General features: G+C 40.1%; 1 protein-coding gene across 3 annotated transcripts in view; it reads right to left on the reverse strand.

The window, feature by feature from the left end:
- LOC119484813 (protein sidekick-1-like) overlaps window positions 1-24,007 on the reverse strand; it is a 291,651-nt gene that overhangs the window by 159,892 nt on the left and 107,752 nt on the right. For all 3 annotated transcript variants that reach the window (XM_037763916.1, XM_037763915.1, XM_037763914.1), the window contains exons 3-4: window positions 19,499-19,605; window positions 17,925-18,072 (exon numbers count right to left, since the gene is read on the reverse strand). In XM_037763916.1, the coding sequence (XP_037619844.1) occupies window positions 17,925-18,072; window positions 19,499-19,605 (255 nt within the window). The remainder of the gene's footprint in view (window positions 1-17,924; window positions 18,073-19,498; window positions 19,606-24,007) is intronic.

Genomic DNA, 24,007 nt, shown 5'->3' on the forward strand with positions numbered 1-24,007 from the left:
GAGAAATCAAGGTACTGTTTTTTTGCCCTTATTCCAAAAAAGATAATATCTCTACTAAGCTGTTTCCATGGCTATTCCACTAATATTCCTGTTTACATGCAGCCGTGCATACTCCGATTAACGTGCTTGTTGGCGTCACAATAGGATTTTTTTCAAAGTTTTCCACCCGTGGCTGAATTGTTTGACCGTGCCAACACAGCCTCCCTCTCTCAGTCCTTCAACCACCTTCTTGAAAAGGTCGCCGTTGCAATATTTGCACATATCCAAAAACTCTTCATATCCAAAAAGTCTTTCATAATGTTTAAAAGTAGGTGTGTTTCTCCTTCCGACCAGAAGTGTGAGATTTTTATTTGCATTTCTACGCCAGCCTTGCAAACTGTGGGCTAGTTGGTTTGTGTACAACGCACAGACCTGACCGTAAACAGGCAAGAGGCCATGTGTCGCAAACTGCCGTAAAAACTCCAATTGAGACACATATTCCGAATTTGCTGTATATATGTCCAAAGAATGTTCCTAAAACCTGAATATCAGCAAATCACACGTGTGAATCGGAAAATTTGTTTAACTTTGCTGCCTTCTTGGCCAGGACACCATCATAAAAGAGATTTCATCTCAATTGGTTTTACCTGGTTAAATAAAGGTAAAAAAAAAAAATGCCCCATTTGGAATAAGGCCTAATTCGTAATACGTAAAGGGAATATGCTGTTTACATGACCCATATCAAATTCAAAATATTGTCATACTCCGAATAATAGTGGAATTTGCAACAAAAAAAAAATTTAAATCCAGATCTCATAATTTACAGTGTATCGCCTAACCCTTATTAAAAAGTTGTATAAGACTATTATTTATTCATGATGTGCGTTGTTACATCATTGTTTACTATGGATGTTTGCCTACAGTAAGTCTGGGCCTAGCGTCAACTGGTCACCGTTGAGTACAGCCATTTGACACACAACATGTAATCAATAGATATTAAGTGTGTGTAAATATGTGTACACAGGGTCAGACTGATGATCTATAAAAACATATTACCATTTAAATGTAGACAAATTGCTTCCTGTAGCTTTAAAGGTCAGTAGTAATAGTATGGAGTAAACAAGCACAATGTTCCTGCTTTATTATCAGCGCCCACACAAGCACACACTTACAGCATCTCCTGTAAAACAAGGGCTTTTAACTGATACACTTGTCACCATGGTGATAGGAAATCAATACAATGCCAAAAAAAAAAGGATTCCGCCTACAGGTGAAAACATTTTAATCTACATTATTCTGTAACAAACATAATCACGCACACACACTCCCTCATAGATCTCCTAATGTGCACAAAGCCTGCGGCTACATTGTCAGTGAATGCATCACTCACACTGACCTGTTCTTTCTACAGAGCCATACACTGTGACAGAGACTGCTGTGTTTGTTTATTTGAAACTGGGCAAACATTCGCAAGCACAAACTCAGGGCACAAACATCCATCGAAAAAACTCTAAATAAAAGCCAGCATGTGTGTGTGCGTATGCGTGAGAATCACACAGTATAGACTCCTCTTTTGATGTGCATTTGAATATATATATTTAAGCATGCTAAATGATCAAAGTGAGAAAGACAAAAATGAGAGCATACATGAGAGTTTTTTTTTGTTATATTCAAGAGATCCATGTGTGCCCCATCCACCAACCGACACTACAATTCCTCTTTGGTCTTGCTTTTGTAATAACAGGCGGAAATGCAGGCTCAATTTCATGCTAAAAAGGTGCCACAATTGCAGTGTGCCAACTGCTCGGCATAAACACAACATCAGCTGCGACTCCACCCACTTTGGTGAAAGCAGGTTTTTATTCAGAGCCAGAAAATTGCCCGAGAGGCACAAGTGCAAAATGGACAGCTGACGTAAATGTCATTGTGGATGCTGGTTCTGTAGCAGCATGAAATTACAGGCCCTACGTGAGTGTAAACAATGTGTATGAGCCTGTTTGTGTGTGTGCATTACAGCATGTGTACCGACGAATGTATTTTTTGTACATGACGTGTTTTGGATGTGGTAAAAATGTAATTATCTGGTGAGCTAGGGTGATAATGATGAATACTGTAGCGTGACCTAGCACTGAATGCTGAGTGTTTTCTTCAATAAGGATGGATAGCCAAGTGTTTGAACTAAAAAAACGAGGACATCTGGTCACCACCTTAAGCACTGCGAACGCATTTATTTCTTGACACAAGCCCCCTAAGTCATAAACACAAAACTCCCACGTGAATACACGAGCAGAGAGGTTAGAGCACAGAAAGCGAGAGAGTAATTTCCCGAGAGCAGGAAGTGCTAAAACTTTGCCTTTATTTGTCTGTGAGAGAAAAGAAACTTGTGACCTTCTGCTTATTGATCCAGCTCTCTGATCTTGAGGGTGTCATCTTGTGGCTCTGATATTAACCAGTCAATCAGCATTTTGTTGTTTTTCTCTGGCTATCCTGGGGATGTTTAGCTTAGGAAATACAAAGATATGTCTGCAGTGTGGAGGATGGCGAACAAACGTAATCTCTTGAGGGAAAGTGTGTTTTCCTGTATTTGCTTATTCATTTGTTTCGTGGTGTCTTCTTTCCTTCACCTGCAGCCTCTAAGAGTGTCTATCAACCCTTCCTCACTGCACTGTGTAGTCTCTCACTCTCTCATACTCATCCCCCCCTTTGCTTTCCCTCTCTCCGTTTTGTCGATAGGTTAAGAACTCTTCCCAAAGACGGATGTGAGTGTGAGTGTACGTGTGCGTGTGTTGGTGTGTGTACAGTCTGGTCAATGATGGATGTGTGTGTGGCAGGTAATTAAAAGTGTGATTAGTGGATAATTAAAAGAGGTCTCTGTCTTTAGAATATTTAACGACTTTAGACAGAGGACACGCTCACGCATGCACACACACGAGCTGGCAGGTGGGAGTGTGTTGGTTCAGACTGTAATAGGGGGATAATGATTCCTGAGATGATATAAGATATAAGCAGGAAGTCACAAGCGTAGAGGAAAAGGAGATGAAGAGGGAAAGTATTGGGTCAGACATAAAGACAAAAGACACTGCACCTTTCGAAGATACATATCCATAGAATTAATCATCATCAGCACGAGCTACACAGGCTGGAGAGTGGACACACACACACACAAACACACACAGTCACACACACTCTCTGTTTTCTGTCTGTCTGTCTGTTTGAGTGATCAGTTCAGACAGAAGCAGCTGCTCTCTGGCAGACAGAAATAGATTAACAGAGAATCACTAAACCCAGATCCTGCAGGCCTAAACACACGTGGGAACTTACAAACACATAAGAATCAAAGAGTAAATGAGCTCAATTTACACCTGGTGTCAATGAAATGAAATCGCAGCTCATGCTTATTAACAGCTATCTGTATGCGTTCTTGTCTGCACTGGGACTAGATGTTGTCTTTGGATAGACTTTTCAAAGCACTTGAGTAGGTAAAAAAAAACCTTAAACTTTTTAGTTATAGTTACATACAATCATACACCACACAATGTGGTGAAATTCGACCTCTGCATTTAAAGGTACAGTGTGTAGGATTTTGCGGCATCTAGTGGTGTGGTTGCAGATTGCAACCAACTGAGTACCCCTCAGCTCACTCCTCCCTTTCCAAGACTGCGGTGACGTAAGTCGCTGAGTGAAAAACCGCGATAACGCAGTTTGCCTTGCTAAGAGGCCATCCTTACCATAATACCACGTTACACAAGTTTCACAAGTGTGTCGGAGAACAATACGGTGGCCTTCAGACGCAAAAAAAAAAAATGCAAAAGGCTCTTGCTAGAGTCAGTGTTTGGTTTGTCCGTTCTGGGCTACTGTAGAAACATGGCAGAGCAACATGGCAGACTCCGTGACGCGGACCCGCTCTCTATGTAGATATGAAGGGCTCATTCTAAGCTAACGAAATCACAACGATTCTTAGTTTCAGGTGATTATACACTAATGACCGAACAAAAGCCTTTGGCAAAATTTTGATTTGGAGGAGCGTATTTCTTTCTTTCTTTCTTTATGTGTTCATTACCTGAATACAGAAAATGAGGAAGGGCGCCCACTGACATTTTTTGGGGAAAATTATTTAATTTATTTAATTTTTTTTTTTTACAGGATGACCAGCGCCCCCAGAAGATGGCCCCCTAGGCGACCGCCTATATGGCCTATGCCTTAAGCCGGCCCTGCCCTGAGTAACACTTATAGCATGGTCAAAAACAAACTTGATGAGTACAGGGACATTTGACATGATAAAGGTTAGCCTGTGTTTACTTTTCATTTAACGCAGAACAGGTTGTCTCTTACAGGAGGCAAAAGAAATGACAGGCAGGTAGTTTTTCCCACAGCAGCTGCTGTGAATGCTACAGTACCAGAGTGCCTCCGTGAAGCTGAGTGCACGGCAAACTTGAGAGTGAGTCATGACTGTTAGATGACTCTGCCTGAGATCAAAACACGAGCTATTGTGAATTCAGTCACACTTCTATGATAATGTGTGCCGCGTGTGTTTACACCTTGCATTAGCATATGTTTTGGCTTATCAAAATATCCAGATACAGATGGCACTTTAATACCAGGGCCAGGGGCCTTAGTGAATGTAAACGATGGCCTAACAGGACTTGTTACAGCATATAAAGTATTCGTTTACTGCTACAGGAACACAAACAGCTATTAGTCGAGGATAATTCAATATGTTAAAGGAATAATCATGGTAGTTAAGAGTAACATTTTGCAACTGTGATGCAATCATCTGTGTCGCACTCCTGCAGTTTAGGGAGCTTTTTGTTCCTCCTCCTCCTCCCTCTCCTGCTGCTTGTCTCCCTCCCTTCTCTTGAGTGTGTGAAGCAGAGTAAGCCTTTTGTCATTTGGGAGAGTCATTAAGTACAGCCTCAGAGTTAATGTCTTTTCTACTTTCAACTCTTAAAAAGTTTTCTTTTTTACCTTAGTTGTCTGAGTAATGTGACTGGAAGAAGGCAGCAAATTTAGAACATAGTCACAAGGAAAGGACACACACGAGTTAAGGACGGATGAGAGGAGTCTCAAATTCACCTGATGTATCCGCCAGACATGGAGGCTGTTATCTCAGCAAACAACATACTATCTGACTGCGAGACTGAAAATAATAGCGCTATCAACTCTAAAATATCCAGCCAATTCTGCACCGAGATAGGAAAGAAAATGTAATTTGTTAAAAACACAGTGTTTTTACCTTGTGGCATACGTGTGGGTCTACTTATAGCCTACAGACTTGGAAACCACATCAACAGTTTTAAAACAAAGCTACAACAAATTGCTTTTGGCAGGATAAGCAATGAATATTCATAGTCCGACAGCAGGCCCTAAAGTGCTGTCTTCATAATGCAATTCTATCCCACTCCACCTTGACAATGAATAATATTACCAGAAAATGCAATGCAATTAAAGCAACCCCTTGTTCGCTGTCTCCCTTTGCCACATGTGTCGCTCTCTCACTCCCCATGCCGTACAGTGATAACATTAAAAATTAAACAAGTCATCTGATTTCTTTACTGCAAAATTCATGAATAATAGTGTGGTGGTAGAATAAGTCGCCTCTGGCCAAATTTTTAGCAAAAGCCAGTCTTTTGCAAGCAGATAAAATATATGAGCAGAGACATTAGACCTAAATTAGACATAAAGAGAATGAGACATAAATTGTAAAGAGGGAGGCAGTGAAGTTGTTCTAAATCTGAGGTTAGACAATCTTTTCTCCAATTATTTACACGGTTGATTAAAAATGTAGGGAGATGATTAGTAATCTCAAGTGAATACATTATTCATGTATGCACAGATACGCCGTATGTAAACACACAACAACACACACAGACCAGTCGGGGTTTTAACAAATTAACCTCCACACACACAACTGGAGAAACGTGTCTGCTGTGAGGTGAAAAGAAACGTCCCGTGACTCCTAAAGGGGCACATTTTCTGCGCACTTCCCACAGCTAGGTCAGCAAAAAGGGAATTAGCAACTGACAAGACATTTGAACAGAAATGTGGGGAAAGAAGCTAAAAGATCAAATAAAAAATTAACCAAGTGGGCATTCAGATTGAACAGCCCTGCATTAAAATAATCCAATGGGCTGGTTCATGGTTGCTTCGGGTACCAGTGAGATGATGGAATACGATCCAGGATGTCCAGTTTGAGTAACACATCCTTGAATGAGCTCCAAAAAAGAAGAAATATAGTGACCCAACTACAAAGTAATCTACCAGGAACGTGCGTTTACGGACGACCAATAGACTGTATTTAAGAAGTGGATGTAGTAGTCATGTGGAGTGCCGTTTTGAAGCCTCGAGTTCGTCATTTTGACCGCCGCCATCTCGGTTTTTGGCCGTCGTCATCTTGTTTTTTTTTTGCAACCAGAAGTGACATGAGAGGGTAGGGCTAAGTACACCTGAATGCTGAATATGACATTTTTAGTCAACCAAAAATTTTACAATGAACTTTCATGAACCGAAAACACACTGTGAAAAGGTTAAAGTTGTAAGACGAAAACACAGACAACTCCCAGACTGGACAATGCTGTGGTAGCGACCTGTCAATCACAAGGTAGCCACGCCCTAAAGCATCCCCTGCTTTATGGTCTATTTGACTCTAAATGGGACCATAATTTACTAAATGAACATCATGCTGTATTGAAGAAGACTTGAAACTAGCGATTGAGACCATAAACTCATGTTTACAATGTTTACTGAGGTAATAAATCAAGTGAGAAGTAGGCTCATTTTCTCATTGACTTCTATACAATCAGACTTCTTTTTGCAACCAGAGGAGTCGCCCCCTGCTGGCTATTAGATAGAATGCAAGTTGAAGGCACTTTCGCATTGGCTTCACTTTTCAGACCCGGAGGTTGACCACTGGGATAACGCTGTGTTGTTATTTTTTTTTTGCTAGAGCCCTCTGTATCAGAGTGATCCCATTGAAATTAATGAAGGGCTGCGTTTTTTCATACACTGCTGCTGTCTGTCTGAACATGACCTAACTTAAAACTAATGGAACGCAGCGCAGCATTAGTTCAGGCAGAGCACTGAAGTTGCGCTTGCATTAGCTAATTGGCATCAACTGCTTCATTCACTCTTCACAATCACTCTGGCTCATTCATCAGCTGATTGGCCGCCACTTGACAAGTAACCTCGACTCATAATCAAGTGTACAGTGTACATCAAGTGTACAGCGCAGCCGTTATAACCTCCTCAATGTTAGTCAGCTGATACCTTAATGCCAATGCCATGTGCTGCTGCAGCTTCCTCCACCACCCCAACCTCCTCCTCCTTAGTGTTTGGTATTTATATGTGGGGATCAGTTTGCCCAGCAGAATCGTCACTGCTGTTCAGATCATTTGAGAATAGAATCTTTTCTGCCAAATCTATAACCACTTTGCTATAAATTCCTTGTCACAAGTGTCTCTGACTTGAGTGTATAAACTTCAGACTTTGCTGCCAATTAATTCCACTAGTTAATAATTATTTTCAACGGCACCTGGCTTAACAACCCAAAAATTCATAGAAACAACACCAAGATACATCAATTTCCACAGCTGTGCTACAATCTAAACATGTGAAATCTATTCATCACTTCCCTTTAAAGACCTAAGGTGAGCTGAAGGTCGAAAGCGGAGGAATACCAGGATTACCATTTTCCCTTTGAACTGGGATCAACAACCGCTAATACTACCTGACAAGAGAGAAGGACAAAGTGAGAGAGAGCAGGTGAGAACAAGAAGCAAACAAGAGAGAGACAGAGCAACAACATTTCCGTTGAAATGAAGAGAGAGGTAAGATATTGAAGTGGAAATGGAAGAGTTTACTGTAGAGAATTTTCATTCTGTTATTTGCCGCCACATTAGGCGACCAAAGGAGCAATTCAATTATGGAAAGGGATGGAAAGAGGGAAGGAAAAAAAGAGGAGAGTAAAAGGCAAAGGGGAAGGGAGGTAAATTGGAAAACATCAAGTTCAGGCAGGCATCAAAAAAAAGGAAGAAGTCCTGTTGCTTTATGTCCTGTCTTTTATTTCCTTCTCTAAAATTAATCAATGTAGAAATCTACTGTTAAATGCAAATTTTCATATCACATCACAGTGGTGTATCTTTTAGCCAACGTCATTCACTGCCATTAGTAATAAAGAGGCAATTAGCTTTAACACAAATTATGGTCAGGTAGCGTTTTTGGCTTAAGTACAGTAGATATTTCCCATTGTACCATTTCAAAATCACGACTGCAATTACTAATGACAAGTCATATTTGAGCTGTAAATTAAAAGACCTGGGTTATTATGAGGACAGCAACATAAGTCCCAAAGGAAAAACCAGTCCAAACTCTTTCAATGAATCTAATATTTTCTAGAAAGGTGTCCATCTAATACATGGTATTAATGCCCAGGCTTCAAATAGAGACAGAAATTACACAGCAAATCAAGACATACATGCAAGTCAGACTGATAAGTTTGGTCTACTTATTGAGTAAATTGCCTAGCTACTGTGGCAGCAATTTTTCAGTGCTTTGGTGTGAAATGAGTTTTGTAAATGTGCTGTAAATGTCTGGAGAAACTTTGATTTGATTTGTACTCAACTTTCTCCTTTCACATTGGAGCTGATGACCCTATACAGGGTGAAGTAGACGAACAGAAACCTGGATACTGTTAAGGCCTTTACACACCGGGGGCGTTTTTTTCAGTGCAATGAATTTTTGCAGATCTAAGGCCCAATTCCAAATCAGCCCCTACACCCTCTCCCTACCCACTTCCACATCGTTTGAGCATTCGCGTGGAGAGTCCGCCATATTAAGTGCCATCCCAAACCAATTAGCGGGGAGTGGAAGTGGGTTATAAAACCCTCCAACAGCGTGTCTACATCGATCAAATATACCCTTGTCTAGTCTAGTGTGTTGTATATACATATATATATACATAAACAAAATATGTAATATTTTTTACCCCTATCAACAGCTATAACCCCATAATTTATTATATCTTCAACTGCGCAACACTGACTTAGCAGTAGCCTACATTAATTTAGTGCAAAGATTCAGCTGTGCAATAATCTGGTTTACTCTGGCATTAACACTGAATTTATTTATACAGTCGTTTAAACAAAGATTCTTATTTATTTATATCACTACACACTTATTTTTCAGCATTATTATATTATTTACACTGTTATACATATTTCTTATTTATATTTTATTACAATTTCTTTAGGCTATATATATATATATATATATATATATATACTATATATACTGTATATATTCTAGAATGGGTGCAAAATGTAACCTAAGTTTCGCCCCAAGGATCAATAAAGTATTTCTGATTCTGATATTTATTTATAGTTTCCTTGCCAGTGAGAGGGAAGTGTGTCCCAAAGCTTGCTGCTATATTTATACCCTACACCTTAAAGAAGGGTGCTTCATTCAGCTGTGAGTGTGACTACAAACGGAGTTCACTCCATCACGGAGCGGGAGGGTGTCGGGACAGGATTTGAATTGGGCCTATATATATTTTTCGAAATGCTGCTTTTGTCATGATTACTTTCACACATAAAGCAAATATTACTCAGCACAAAAGGTCGAACAAGGTCGATTTTTCTGAGCTTTCGCACCGCGACTAAAGGCATCAACCAATCACGTTGTGTGGAACGGACATATTCAATATGTACACTATAGTGTACAACAACACACAGGCTCCGTAGTCCGAACCAAGACGGCAAACTTTATTACTCCTTTCAACCTTAACAATAAAGCCCTAGATATATTCATTGCGTAACTGTATACCAGAAGCAAATTCACTCATTTTGCATTTTGGTAAGAGGAAACTAAAATAGCTCACAGTAGTTTAGCCTGTACAGTAATTTACCTCAGACAGACGGCCAGACGCTGCTCTGGGTCAATAGGATCCCGGTTTTGGCCTCTGCTGGCATGAATCTATTCAAACTGTTTATTGAAAAAAGTGCTGCAGCTATCACAAATTTGCATCGCTGCCAGTGTGAATAGTTTTGATGTGAAATATTCACAGGCGAGTAAGGCAAGTTTCTAAATGTTTCATGTAAACATCAATGTCGGTAAGATTCAAAACCGTACTCAGTATGTGAGTCAGTTTATGCAATAAAAGTGAAATCCTTAACAAAGACATACAGGATTGTAGAATACAATGCATGAGTAAGTAGAGAAAACTTTGACACATGGCTCTTCTTAGTGCAGCCATATGTCTTCAAATCCTACATGTCTGGGATGGGTTTTTTTAAATCCCAAAAGTAACTAAATCATTGAGAAGAAAGTCACATACAGTATCTAAGCTCCTGGTGGCTCCAGAGATTAAGTTCCAGACACAATGGATTAAACTCTTTACTCCATATTCATTTCCTGTAACTTTTTTTCTTCTTCTACCTCTCTCTCTCTGTCACTTTGATCCTCCCCTTTGGCTGCCGTGGGAAACTGAGTCATTATGAACTGCAGCGCTGCCGTTGTGGATGGAAGACCTTCAAATGGCCGGTTGTATTTTCAACATGTGGTGCGATCTAAGCCTACACATCCTTTGAGTCTTCCCTCGAATGATGCTCTTTCTTTTTCTCCCTGTCTAATGCAGTCACTCACGCACACACACAAACACACACACACATGCGTATGTGCACACGCTCGTAGACACAAACACACAAAACATCTGCTCGCAAAGTTCAGACAGCGAGAAAGTTCCTTCTGTTCAGACCTCCGCTGTGTGTGTGTGAGATGGAAAGCGGCAAAATAATGAATCGCTCCCTCTGTTAAAGTGGTGTTTGACAAATTAAAATGAATGAATGCCGAGACACACACACACACACACACACATTCACACCTCCACAGCATATGGCTGTTTAGGCCAGGTTCAACGAGGAGAAATATTTCCCATAAGGCCCAGTCCTGACATTGACCACATGTGACATCAGCGCTCTCCTCTCCACTCGACTCCCCAGCAACAAGAAAGTGAAATATTCGCTGTCTGCGCTGCCATGCGTCTGCATAGATCACTGCCTTTATTTGATCAATCTGGGCTTCCTGCGTCCCTGATGGAAGAAGAAAGAGGAGTTCTAATTCTCCTCCTCCTGTCTGACTGTCCTCTTGAAGCTGCTGGCTATGAGAATCATTTCACGTCCATCTGCCACAGGCCTCAGAGCTAATTAAAAACAGCAGCACGCTCTTCCCGACCTGGGCCGCAGGTCACAGCTAAAATATATATCAGCGGCGACGGCGGCTGCTGAGGTGGCAGCGCTGTCCCCGAGTTGTTTTGAATGCTGCTGGACAGCTAAATTAAAGAAGAAAACACACTCAATTATGTCTGAAGTCCAGAGCCCGTGTGAAAATGGGAGGATGAAGGGAAAAAAAGACATTTTGCGGGGAGGGAGGAGAGAGGCGGCAGGGAGTGTGAGCTCCATTAGATTAGAGCAGAGTGTGTGGGAAGTGACAGCTTGTAAGTTCTTTGCTGGCCAGTATTTTGAGGGCTGGGGAGTTTGGGACTGTTCAGACAGGATGTGTGTGTGCGGACGTGATGTGTAGGGGGAAGCATACACACACAGAGGGAATGAGGTTTGTGTGTGTGTTGGATATGCAGAGAGGGGTTAGGGGCAGGCACATAAATTGAGAGCGGTGGGAGAAGTAGAAAGACAGACAGCGAAATGGGGCTGGGGACTCTGGGAGCGATGCATATCGGATCAATAAACTTCATAAACAACATCATCAGCTCGGTCACCACGAAGACAGCCAACCGCCAGGCACCATCTGGCCCCGTCTCACCGGACCGCAGGATCAGCCAGCGTAACCTCGCTCGCAAACACAAACGCGTACACACATGGCTTCACACACGGCTTTACACACACTGTTACACAGGCAGAACCGTGCAAATATTCAGTGCGCTCACTTTGACACGCACGAGCGCACACAGAGACGTTTGAGCCAGGTAGACGCAACCGAGATTGGTCTGGAGAGACAGATTGTGTGTGTGTGTGTGTGTGTGTGTGTGTGTGTGTGTGTGTGTGTGTTTGTGTGCAGCAGTTAAGCAGTTTATTCAGGAACAGAAGTTTATGGCTTCTGTAACAGTATATCCTGTAGCATGATAATGACCGTAAAAGAGACAGAGAGTGAAGAGAGGGAGAGCCAACGGAGAGAACAAAGCCATATAAAGAATAATTTAGAGGCAGAAAAGTGGGAGTGAGAGATGGAGCGGCGAGGTGAGAGGGGGGGGGGAGGGAGAGGAAGACATGTCTTGTAGAGACAAGAGGGAAGCTGTGAAGAAAGGTGCAAATTAATCTTTTCTATGAGGGTTCAAAGGAAGTGTTATGCATGAATCTTCATCACAGTGTGTGTGTGTGGGGGGGGGGCGCAGGCGAATCAGAACATTTCATCTCACAATGCAGAGCTAGAGGTTGTTATCCAGATTATATTAATACTTGAAAATTATGTAGTTAGATTAACTTCTTCTAGTCATATTACAGGTGTGTGTGATCTGTGAAGAGCAGACAAACATGGTTCAAAAATATATATAAAATGATGAGGGTGAAATGTTTTATCTATCTAACAATATCATTCAAACTACTTCTGTATCACAAAATATATTACCATAATAACCAGACACTGCAAGTGGCAGAACCAGCTGTCATTTTTATCTTGTTGCCATGGATACAGGTACTGGTGCGAAAGACTTGAATCTTAGACAAACTCTCTGCCTCAAAGTTGCACACCAATCAGGTCTTGTTGGCCCAAACAGACAGCAAACATCACCGTACCCCCCCCCCCCCCGTGAGCACCCGGCGCCGTGATAGCAATAAATACATCACATCTGATCAGTCGACGGGGAGACTCTTTTAGTCTCTGTCAACTTTATACTTGTGTGTCCTGCGTAGACGTTACACAGAATAATATGACATTGAAATCAAATAATAGCAACTGCTTCAAAATGTCATTTTGTCATGTAGTGAATATATTTCAGACTTGGGTTAGAACTGCTATATAGTTTACATTTAGAACTATTTGGTTGGATCTTTTGCTAACGATTAATCAAGCAATCATTAATGTGCTACTACTTAGGGTGTGGGTTTATCTGCCCCAGAGACTCTAGGTTAACTAAAAGAACATTAAAAACTAAAATACTCAACAACTGAACAACCACAAAAGATTCTAAAATTACAACAAAATCCTGAAAAAAAAAAAAGTTACTGGTTGATTTTAGTGGTGCGTATAATCAGTGAAGATCAGACTCTGTTTTCCCTTTTCAGCATGTATCAGATGAAATGCTGATGTTGAATATAAGGTAATTAATTAACACTCAAAGGAATACTTCATCCCCAAAATGAGCATTTATATATCAATTACTCACCACATGTTACCTTGAATTAAAGATGAATTAAAGGTGAACAGAGAATCACAAAACGGAGAAAAGTCTTGATGAATTGAAATAAATGGGCGTCACGTTTAACAACAGCAAAACTATATCAAAACATCCGTTTACAAACTCTCACGCAACTCGTGCAGTATAATCCAAGTCTCATTTATCCAGTCGTGCGCTCACTACTTCCCAAACACATGCATTTTCGTTAAAACCTTACTATTTAAAACACTTTGTATAAACAGTCTCACGCTTGTGCAGTCTCCTGTTAGACTGTTTTAGCAAAGTTGCATGTGTTAAGGAAGTAGTGAGCATACGATAGAAGTTGTGTGAGTGTTTGTAATCGGATGTTTTGATGTAGTTTTGCTCCCATTTACTTCAATTCATCTAGATTTTTCTCAGTTTTTCTAATCTTTGTTCACCATCAAAAAGGGGTGTGCATCTTTCCTTCTCAAAACAATTCGATAAAATCTCGATACATGGTCTGCGATACGATACAAAAACTATACAGTTAACCGTGTAATGATTCGATACACTTTGATATAATACTACTTTGATACGATACGATTCGGCTCCGATTCGATTCAGTTTAACTTAATTCATAGTATTCTCATGACGTGTCATATATTTCCTATACCAATATGGCTCACTGTGGCTAACTGGCCATAGTTGTAATTTAATGATAATAACCTTTAATTTCAACAGCTGTTTGCCTTGTGTTTGTAATGATGATGTAATGTAATACTATGAATTAGTGACACGGTGTCCCCCATTGTGAAACCATAAGATCCTTATTATATATATAAGTTTTCTTCAAGAATTCAAGGTAACACCGGGTGAGTAATTGATATACAAATAGTGATTTTGTGGGTGAAGTATTCCTTTAAGACAGTTTAAGACACTTAATATTTGTAAATTCAGGACCTGCAGACATCAGAGCCACTGCATGAATAACTCTAAAGAGTTCACTATTATCATGTAAGACCAGCTTGCTAATGTGTGGCTAACTAATGTGTTGCAGCAGCAAGTTAGCAAACCTGAGCTAGTGTTAAAGGTTTAAGCAAGAACGCTTAGAGTCAGACTGTAGACTGTCAGAGTGAAATTTTATTCCGTATTAATTTACAGGTCTGAAGGACGGCGTGGAAGGTGGAAAGAAGCTGTGAAGAAATGTGTGAAATACTGACTTGAATCTCTCTCTGTTTCTCTCTCTGATCTATTCGAGGAGGGGAAAGGTTGTCCTGGACACTCGATAGAGTTAATTGATATGGGCAAATGATTTATATCAAATTATTGGAAGTGACATGTCTCTCCGTCTCTCTGCATAAAAGTGGTATATGGTCTAAATAAAACATATTAAGTGTAAGGCCGTTGCTGTGTGAAACGGCACCTCGTTTTTTATTCCCAGAATGTCACTAACATTGTATTTCATAGATATGTGTTAATTTCTTAGGACTTTAGTGGAGGCAGTCAGGTATTCAGCAGGAAATAGCTGAGGAAAACCATGAATTTAATGGCTTATCTTGATAATAAAATGCATGGACTGGGCATTTTTTTTAGGCAGGATGTTTAACAGTTTTTTTCAACTTAATTAAGATAAAGGGCGAAGAGAAATGTAGCTACATTAACTCCATATACTGGCTCCAACACAGGCCACAGCGTCATCTGTGTGTCGTGATCATTAGGCCAAACCTCTCAGCTGACTGCACCTGCCAAACTGTGACAGCCAATTGCTCACTGTCAAATCAGATTGTGTTTTAAATGCTCTGCTTACCTACTGCTGCAACCGTTACATCAGCGCTTACTCTGCAATCTCTGCAGCCACCCCAGCTTCAACTCAACCTTCATTATCTTCATATTGTGCTTTTTCTATTTAATGGCTTCAGTTATTTTCGCAACTGGTTGTGGATGGGGATCTTCCAGAGCAGAGCTCTTCCGCCAAACATAACGATGCTGTTTTTTTTATTAACCTTGTATAGCCAATTTAAAGGAAGTGGTCCTGGAAAACACAGATATTTTGTGGTAGTTTGTTCTTTGTGCTCAAAGTGAACATGAATCTACAGGCTTTGGTAAACTATGAATAATAACAATATATATATATATATACACATTTACTCCAGGAAAGACTTTCTGAAAGAGTGCCCCATTATCCCCGTATTTAAAGGGCGGGTCCATCTGTATTCTATTCGCCCACTCAGCCGTTAGCAAGTAGTGACATAGCTCAGCATATGTTACCAAAGTAAGCTAATCAATAAGGTTATGAATAATGTGAACGCTAGCACTAGCTGAGTCAATGTTAGCTGTGCTAAATTTGGAAATAACTGAAAGGGTTAATTCAGATCTTTTTTAATGTAGTCTGGTGGATTTGAAGAGAGATGATATAACTACTTGAATTCCTCGTTGGAACGGGCTGTCTGACGGCGAGGTAAAGCTGCTGTCGACGGGAGCAGAAGTTTAAGAGTACGCTATATTTAGAATATGTTCACTGCTTTCCCTCGCCAACAGACAGCCCCTTTTCAACGGGGAACTTTAGTCGTTATTTTGCTCTCTTCACAGCCACCAGATCATACTCCATTCACAAAAACAGTCATTTTATCTCTCAGATCACGGGAGTTGCTGGTCTACCGCTTCATCGGTCGGTCATCAGTTGTTTGTGTCATTGTGTGACTTTCGGATCCAAATTAACGTGGCGCCCACAGCAGTGCATTGCTTAGCTTCCGTGCCAGTGCTCCTGTCTGCTTTTCCAAACTGGGAGCGTGCCGACCGCCATCTAAGTTACTGTAAGTAATGTTAATACACTGACTATAAGGATGTATATGCACTGTATATGTAGCAGCGTCATCATGCAGACACCTATGTCAGGTCACATGCAAAAAGGTTTTTAGAAGGCATATTGACAGAAGAAAATAGCATTTTGACACTATAACATACGTACTTTGACCAAAATGTGAATGTTCGGATTTGAATACACAAAGAACACCACTGTAAAAGCTACAGAATGATATATAAATAAATAAACAAATAATCTACCTTTAAAGGATTACAGTGTCTCACTTCTCTCTATGGCGGCTGGATTTTTACACCACCTCCAAGTGTCGCCAGTACACTTTTGCCTTCCAACATGGTCGAACAACACGTCTTAGGAAATAGTTCTTTCCGAGGATCTGAGTGTACAGCTTCTGTAGCGGCTCTGTGAGGCTGGACTTGCACTTGAACTTATTACTGACCAATTGAGAATGTTATAAAAGGATTTAAATGAAGTTTGTGGAGAAAAAGAGGAGTCTTTATACTGCTCTTTATACCTTGCTGTCAATCCTACATCGATGTGGTTAAGTGGCCATTAAATCAACTGATAGGTGCACATTTGCAGCATTAGGAGCTTTTATATCAGTCATATATTTATTTATTCCTGTTTTGTTTTTACTTGCCAGTGGTAGTGGTAGAACCGCTCTTATTTGTGGTGTATTTGTAAGGTGCGAGGACACTGTAGCTCTGTCAGTAAACACTTTCAATACAGGCCATCCTCATTGCCACACTCAATAAAGCCCCATTAAGTTAACAGGAGAGCCATTTTCCATGTCCATTCAAATTAAAAAGCAAAGCCAAACTTGGGGTGAACCAGCGACAAAAATGATGAAAAAATAATAAAATAAAAAAACTGCTAATGTAACCTGCCTCCACAAAGCTTTCTCAAAAGCACTTTTGAGGTGGTGACTGTCATAAAAGGAATGAAAAAGTTGCTGTCTGGCCATTTAAGTGAACAGCAAGGCCACTGACAATTTTATTCAATAACACACAGGGGAGCCGTTGGTGCTCTTAATGGGGAGTTAGTTATCTCGGAGTGCGAGAGCTGCCTAATAAAATCACTGAAGGTCTGTATCTCAACACCTACTTTCACTGATGAGTAGATTCAAACAGATATTCTAAAATAATTTAAGATACCGCCTCAATCTATAGCACATTACTCTGAAAAACCTTTCACAACAAACCTACACGTCCCTGCTCTGTCTGAATAATTACACCATTAATACACTATATGAACATTTTTCAAAATAACGACACTGACAGGATAGCTGTAGCGGCTACGGAATAATATGCAAATTACAGGCATTTCAAAAGGAGCCAGACAACAGCATTAAACAAAACACTGTGAAATACAGCTTACACAACACACCCAGGGACCCTTGTGTCTCTGCTGTGCAATTAATAAAAAAGAGCATCGCCCGTGCACCTAAAATTACTTAATAACCTTGTAGATTAGACAAGAGGAAACGATTTGATTCACTGAAAAATCCATTTTATCTTCTCTTGATAATGTCCTAACTCTTTTGTACAGATGTCTAATGAAAAGGGTTACCTAAATGGCTTATTATTCATAACAATTGGTGTGCAAGGATTAAAAATAGGTTTTGTGCTTCTACGGCATGCTAATTAATATACCACTGAGGGATAAGAACTGTAAAATTAAAATTTTATCTCAAACGGTATTTTGTACCACTGTGTCTGTATAAGTCAGACAGAGAGAGAGAGAGGGAATGAAAGAGACACCTACATTTGGTTGTTGGGGATTATCTTGTGTCCGTCTTTGAACCATGTGACCAGGGGTCGGGGGAAAGAGGCGAGGGGAGGCTGGCTGATGACGGCGGCTCGGCCCTGAGTCACCGTCTTTCTCTGCTCCTCAGCGGAGAAGTTCCCCATAACTGGAGGAGGAAAGAGGTATGATGAGCATGAGTGTCAATATCACCTTATCACATTGCACTTAGCTAGAAAGAATATTAATCCAAGCAATTAAAATCATTGAAAAAGCAGCATTGTCACACCAGAAAGTGGTGGTCAGTAGTGGTCGAAATTCATCCGTGTGTCTTCGCAGGTTGGTGAATTACTGTTACTGGCAAGATAATCACTTACACTCTAGCTGTTGGCACTAGTCACTCACAAAAGCTCTCAGAATTTCTTTGTATTTTTTCTGTTCTTGGCTGTTTCAGTTCCCGATGTTATTTTTTTCAGGATTGAACATTATTTCATTCAATATAGAGATTTATTAAAGCTCTCAGAGTCAGCTAGCGAGCTACTTAGCTCGCTGTTTTGCAGGACAATAGCAGTCAAGCAGTATATTCAAAAGGTGTCTTTTTACCACCGCTTTGATAGCTTGCTGACTCTCTGGCTCTCCGTTCCCTGAAAGGTCAAATGGCTTACCATTTGTGTGTGCGAATTTACATTGCCTCCGGGAGCAAATTTACTGATCGCAACGATTCAATTAACCCTCTGAGACCCGCGATCCAGACCAACATTTCTGTCCTTCAGAGGCTGTAGCAGGTTCAGTTTTAGAGCTAGAGTGAAGGTACATATATCATATGAAACTAGAAAAAGGGGGAATCTATTGGGACGAAACATGTCATACTAGCTTGTCCGGAAGGAGGCTAAGTAACGCTCCAAGTAAACAACATTTTGGGGAGGAAAACCTGGCATGGCCATCATGGATTTATGACTAGAACAACTTGACACACAGTGCTGAGCTGCATCTCAAATTAATCTTCAGGTTTCCAGCTTTCAGATGATGTACATTTCTATGTGACCTCTACTGTTGACCTGCTATCTCCCCCTAAAGCCCCCCTCTACCCCCATAAAAAAGACAAAAAAGGGTCTATTGTGGGTCTCAGAGGGTTAAATGAACTGATTTCACCGTTTTAAACATTTTAAAATTAGTCTTCCGTTTTTTTTTTTTTTTAATTAGTCCATTAGTCTTCAAAAATACATTTTGTGTTTACTTTTTGGGTTCAGTGTATGCTCATTATTTGAGTGCTTAAATGCTTTCCACATATTACATTCAATTATTAAATTCCAACTGTATTAAATTGCATGTTAACAGAAAAAAGGAGAATCTCTGATATATTCTAAAATTCCTTTTTTTTTTCTTCTTCCCGTTATTGTAATATAAACAATACATTTACTTTCACACTATTTCTGACTGCAAAAAGGGATGAGTAACAGTGATTTCAGTTGGACTTTAAGAGACAGGGTGCTTGTTGCCGTTGGATCAATTTCTCTCAAAACCAACATCCTTAGTATTAGACAACCCTGTTGTACTGGTGTTATTAAAATGGTGGGAAACACTTTTATACTCACAGGCCACGTGCACCTCTGTTCTCCTGTGTATGACGGCTCCCATCCTGTTCCTCACCATACATTGATACAGGCCAGCATCAGTCCTCTTCAGAGACCGGAGAGACAACCTAAAGATGGACAGACACACAGAGAGCATGGTGGTGATGAGGCGCTGTTTTTATCTCGGATCTCTAAATAAGAGGTATTAACACGAGAACCGCCATGGGCTCATTTTTACCCCCGAATGCAACGGTCAGCAATCACAAATTTATAGAAGTTGTTCATTTTGAATTAAAAGTTAGACTTGGAAAAAAAAACTTTTTTAAGTTCAATTTATGAAGTTTATTAATTTTACAATTGTGCTTTATTTAAGTGTAGACAGAAGAAGTCAAATACATTCTTAAAATCATTAATAAACTGTATAGCAGGACTCAACAATAAGGCTTGCCCAGGGCAAGTAAAATGCCACGTCGGGCTAGTAAATCTTGGGCCCGTTCGGGCAAGTGGTAAAAAAAGTTTTTAAATGTTCTATAAATAAACTAAACTCTAAACTTGAGCCATCTTGTTTCCTTCTCATCTCTATTGAGAGTTCTACATGTGCATTACCGATTGGGCACTCAGGAGAAAATGTCGGTGGGTAAAGACAAAGTTTATAAACTGAGGTGCAAGCGAGCATTTCAATTGTCTTTGAAAAGGGAGTTAAGTTGGGTGGCGTTAGAGAAGATGTGGGCGAAACTCCAACTATGAATTATGCAGTTTGGTGTAAGTTTAAGAGCAAGGTGGCTAAAACATGAAAATGAACTTTAGTCTTTGTTGTTATTTGATAACCACTAATAAATAAAACAATTTGTATAACGGCAAGTAACAATTGACTACCAATTACCAATTAGCTCAAATTTTAAACATGTTTTTAATAATAAAGGGTTATTTTGTTTACACTACTTTGAGTAAATGAACGGAACCGGAGCCTCGGCAGGAAAAGACGCATGCACGCACAGACTCACAATCAGCACACACTCCATAGACTTCACAGTGCACTGTCCACACACTGCACGTAGGCATCAGGTGAAAATGAGAAATCAATCGCCATCAATATCTCTCGCCCCATCAGATTTTCCCTCACTCATGTACTGAAGCATTGCCAGTGCCTCTTGGACATACTGTATGCTTCTTTTAGTAAGCTAAGCTACGTATAGCCTACTGTAAGCTGAAGCGAAGTGCACTCTCGCAATCAAAAAGACGTATTGACTAAACAATGGAGACCCAGTCCGGTTGCACAAAAAGGCGTATCACACAATAATGTGCAAGGCATTTAGCGTGCAATAAGAATGCCTTTCTTGATTTTCACGTGTCATTTGTACACCATGTGGTGTGTAATGACTGCAATGTAAATGCATTCGCGTAAATATGCTACGCTCAGTGCTAGTGATGTAGAATAAAAAGTGCAAAAGCCTGCTTATGGTGGTATACAGGACTTTAACCACAGGACTTTCAACCAGGAGACTGGTGTTCGAGATTGGTGTTTTTGTTGTTGTTATATTAGTGACGTTAGAGACGTGTATTTTAGTGACATTTGTGATGTGTTTTCCATGGTTATGTTACGTTGTTTCCGTACCTATTTTAATTAGTTTACGTGCCTATTATAAGCCCAACCATGATGTTATTCCAAAACCTAACTAAGTGGTTTTGTTGCGTGGCATACAAATGACAGAAGAAGGCTGAAATGTGTCCTCATGATACGCGGAATGTCCTTATAATGTTGTGCTATTTATATGCCTTCCCATGAGATTGGGTTGGGACGTGGCATGAATCTTGCATTATACAGCAGTTTTTCACATGACCCCTCACTGTTTGAGGTATAACAGATCATATTTTTCTGTCCCACATACCCCATCATTCACTAGATGGTTGATAAACTAATTTTAGGGAAAGTCATGAACTGAGTGTTTTTATTTTAACAGTTACATGAACTTGTTACTAGTGTGAAAAGAAGAAAGGCAGTGTTGGGAGTGAAGTTTGGAGACCAACAAGACAGAAGTGAGAGAAGGTGGAGGTCTGTCTGTCCATATGTACGCACTCTGGTGTAATTCTCTTTCATGACCTTGATCGGAAAATGGATCGGGCCTAATGTTGTCAAAGTTCCCCGATAACAGAAGGGAAGGCGGACTGGTGCATATGTACAGTATGTGTGTGTGTTTTGTGTATCAGAATGTTTTTGACTGCGTGCATGTTTTGTTTTTTTACTGAGAGGGGTTGTTAATGGGGTTTTAATGGACTGTGCTTCGCTAATGGGAAGCTTGGCATAGGATCTAGGTTGGTGCCATGCTGGACAAACACACAAATGCATATACACACACATATATTACACACAAACCGGATAGACACATTAAAACTGGACATCGCTTTGGGGCTCATTATGAATACCAGGACAGCCAAGTATTTAACTCCCAGGCTGTCAGTGTATGCTTAGTGCCAACACACACAAACCCACACACACGTACACACTAATACACACACGTGTACATCAAAGACTCACACACGCAAGTCCATCTGAATCAGGAATGACACATTACACAGCAGCTCTCATCCTGAAACAGATTTTGATATTGGACACTGCATCTCTCTCTCTGTCCGTGTTCCATTACGTTTTTTAACAGGCGTGTGCGGAGGGTCTGTCACTGAGTTTTCCTTTATATTTCTCACTAAACACAAACTTCAATGTTGACAGGTCCCAATCAATAAAATAATTTACCAGTAAATTTTTCTGACACGGTCTCAGCCCTGTGTGTGAAGTCAAATTCCCTGTGTGATTCCAGATAAGAACAATTTCAATCAGGTTTTTCCATTAAGACAGCTTCTCAACAAATTGACCAAACCCTCCCCGCAACATCAATCTCAGCACTGAAATGACTGGACGTAATAAGAGTGTGAATACAGTGGACCACTTCATTTCACATTAAACCTAGCAGTGCTTAATATGTAATAAAATGAAAAAATGTGCATATAAAGTAGAGCTGCAGCGATAAATTGATTAGCTGTCAACTATTAAATTAAAAACCATATATTTTAAATAATCGATTAATAAGTTTGAGTCATTTTTTAAGAAGAAATAAAAGTAAAAATGATCTGATTCCAGCTACCTAATTGTGAATATTTTCTGATTTATTTACTCCTCTATGACGGTAAACTGAATATCTCTACGTTGTGGACAAAACAAGACATTTTATGACATCATCTTGGGCTTTGGGAAATACTGATCGACATTTTTGACCATTTTCTGACATTTTATCAACCAAACAACTAATCGATTAATCGAGAAAATAATTGACAAATTAATTGACAATGAAAATAATTGTCAGTTGCAGCCTTAATATAAAGGTTAAGTATCCCATGAGTCATAGTCTGTTTCCCAAAAAAAATATTTTCACCAATGTGTCTTGTTTGAATAAGATAGCAGCTGGACCAGGTTGCCAAATTTTTACCAGCACAATTAGGCAGCATTTAAAGGGCCAGTGTGGAGCATTTAGGGAGATCTATCAGCAGAAATATAATATAATATTAATAACTATGTTTTCATTACTGTATTATCACCTGAATCTAAGAATCTTTGTGTTTTTGTTAGCTTAGAATAAGCCCTTCATATCTACATAGGGACCGGGTCCTCTTCAGGGAGTCTGTCATGTTGCTTCGCCATGTTTCTACAGTAGCCCAGAACGGACAAACCAACACTTGCTCTAGAGAGAGACTTTTTCTTTTACGTTACCTGAAGGCCACCGTATTTTCTGACACGCTTGTGAAACTGTGGTACCGTAAGCAGTACCGTGAGTTATTATGGTAAGGATGGTCTCCACACCACAAGTTTCCGCCAAATCCAACACACTGTTTCTTTAATGAACACAAGGGTCGGCTAGAGAAAGTACTCTTTGTAAAAAAAATAACTTTATTTGTCAGAAAAAAAGCTGTTGATAGACTTTTGAATTTGACGATACAGTAGCCTTGTCAACAGTATAAACACTCTCTGTTTTTTTCTGAAGTCTAACTTGCCTACTGATTATTTTATTGCAACTCACTATGTGTAAAGAAAGTGTGTAAAAAGGGCCAGACTACTGTAGCTGAACTGACACTGTAGAAGGAAACTGCAGTTTCCATTAATGTAAATCATTTTCACTTACAGCGCTGCTCATCTGAATTATTCACTGTGTCCAGTACATTAAACATAAGCATAAGAGGTAATTGAAAATAAAATAAATCAGATTATATCCGAAAGAGAAGGTGTTGAAAAGGGACAAAGTGTGTGATTCTGTATAGGCCAGACTTATTTTGAATATGTGAAAATGGACAGGAACGCATTTACAAACACACACACACACACACACACACACACACTCACACACACACTCGTACCCACCAAACTGAACTATCCAGATCTCTGGTAGCAGTCCAGATCTACACAACGCCTCCTGGCTTGAACAGCGACTGCCTACAAAACGCTGGCTCAACCTCTCCCTCCCTCAGTGTGTATGCGTTCCC

This window comes from Sebastes umbrosus, chromosome 3 (assembly GCF_015220745.1).
Source record: "Sebastes umbrosus isolate fSebUmb1 chromosome 3, fSebUmb1.pri, whole genome shotgun sequence".
In the NCBI taxonomy this organism is placed as follows: domain Eukaryota; kingdom Metazoa; phylum Chordata; class Actinopteri; order Perciformes; family Sebastidae; genus Sebastes; species Sebastes umbrosus.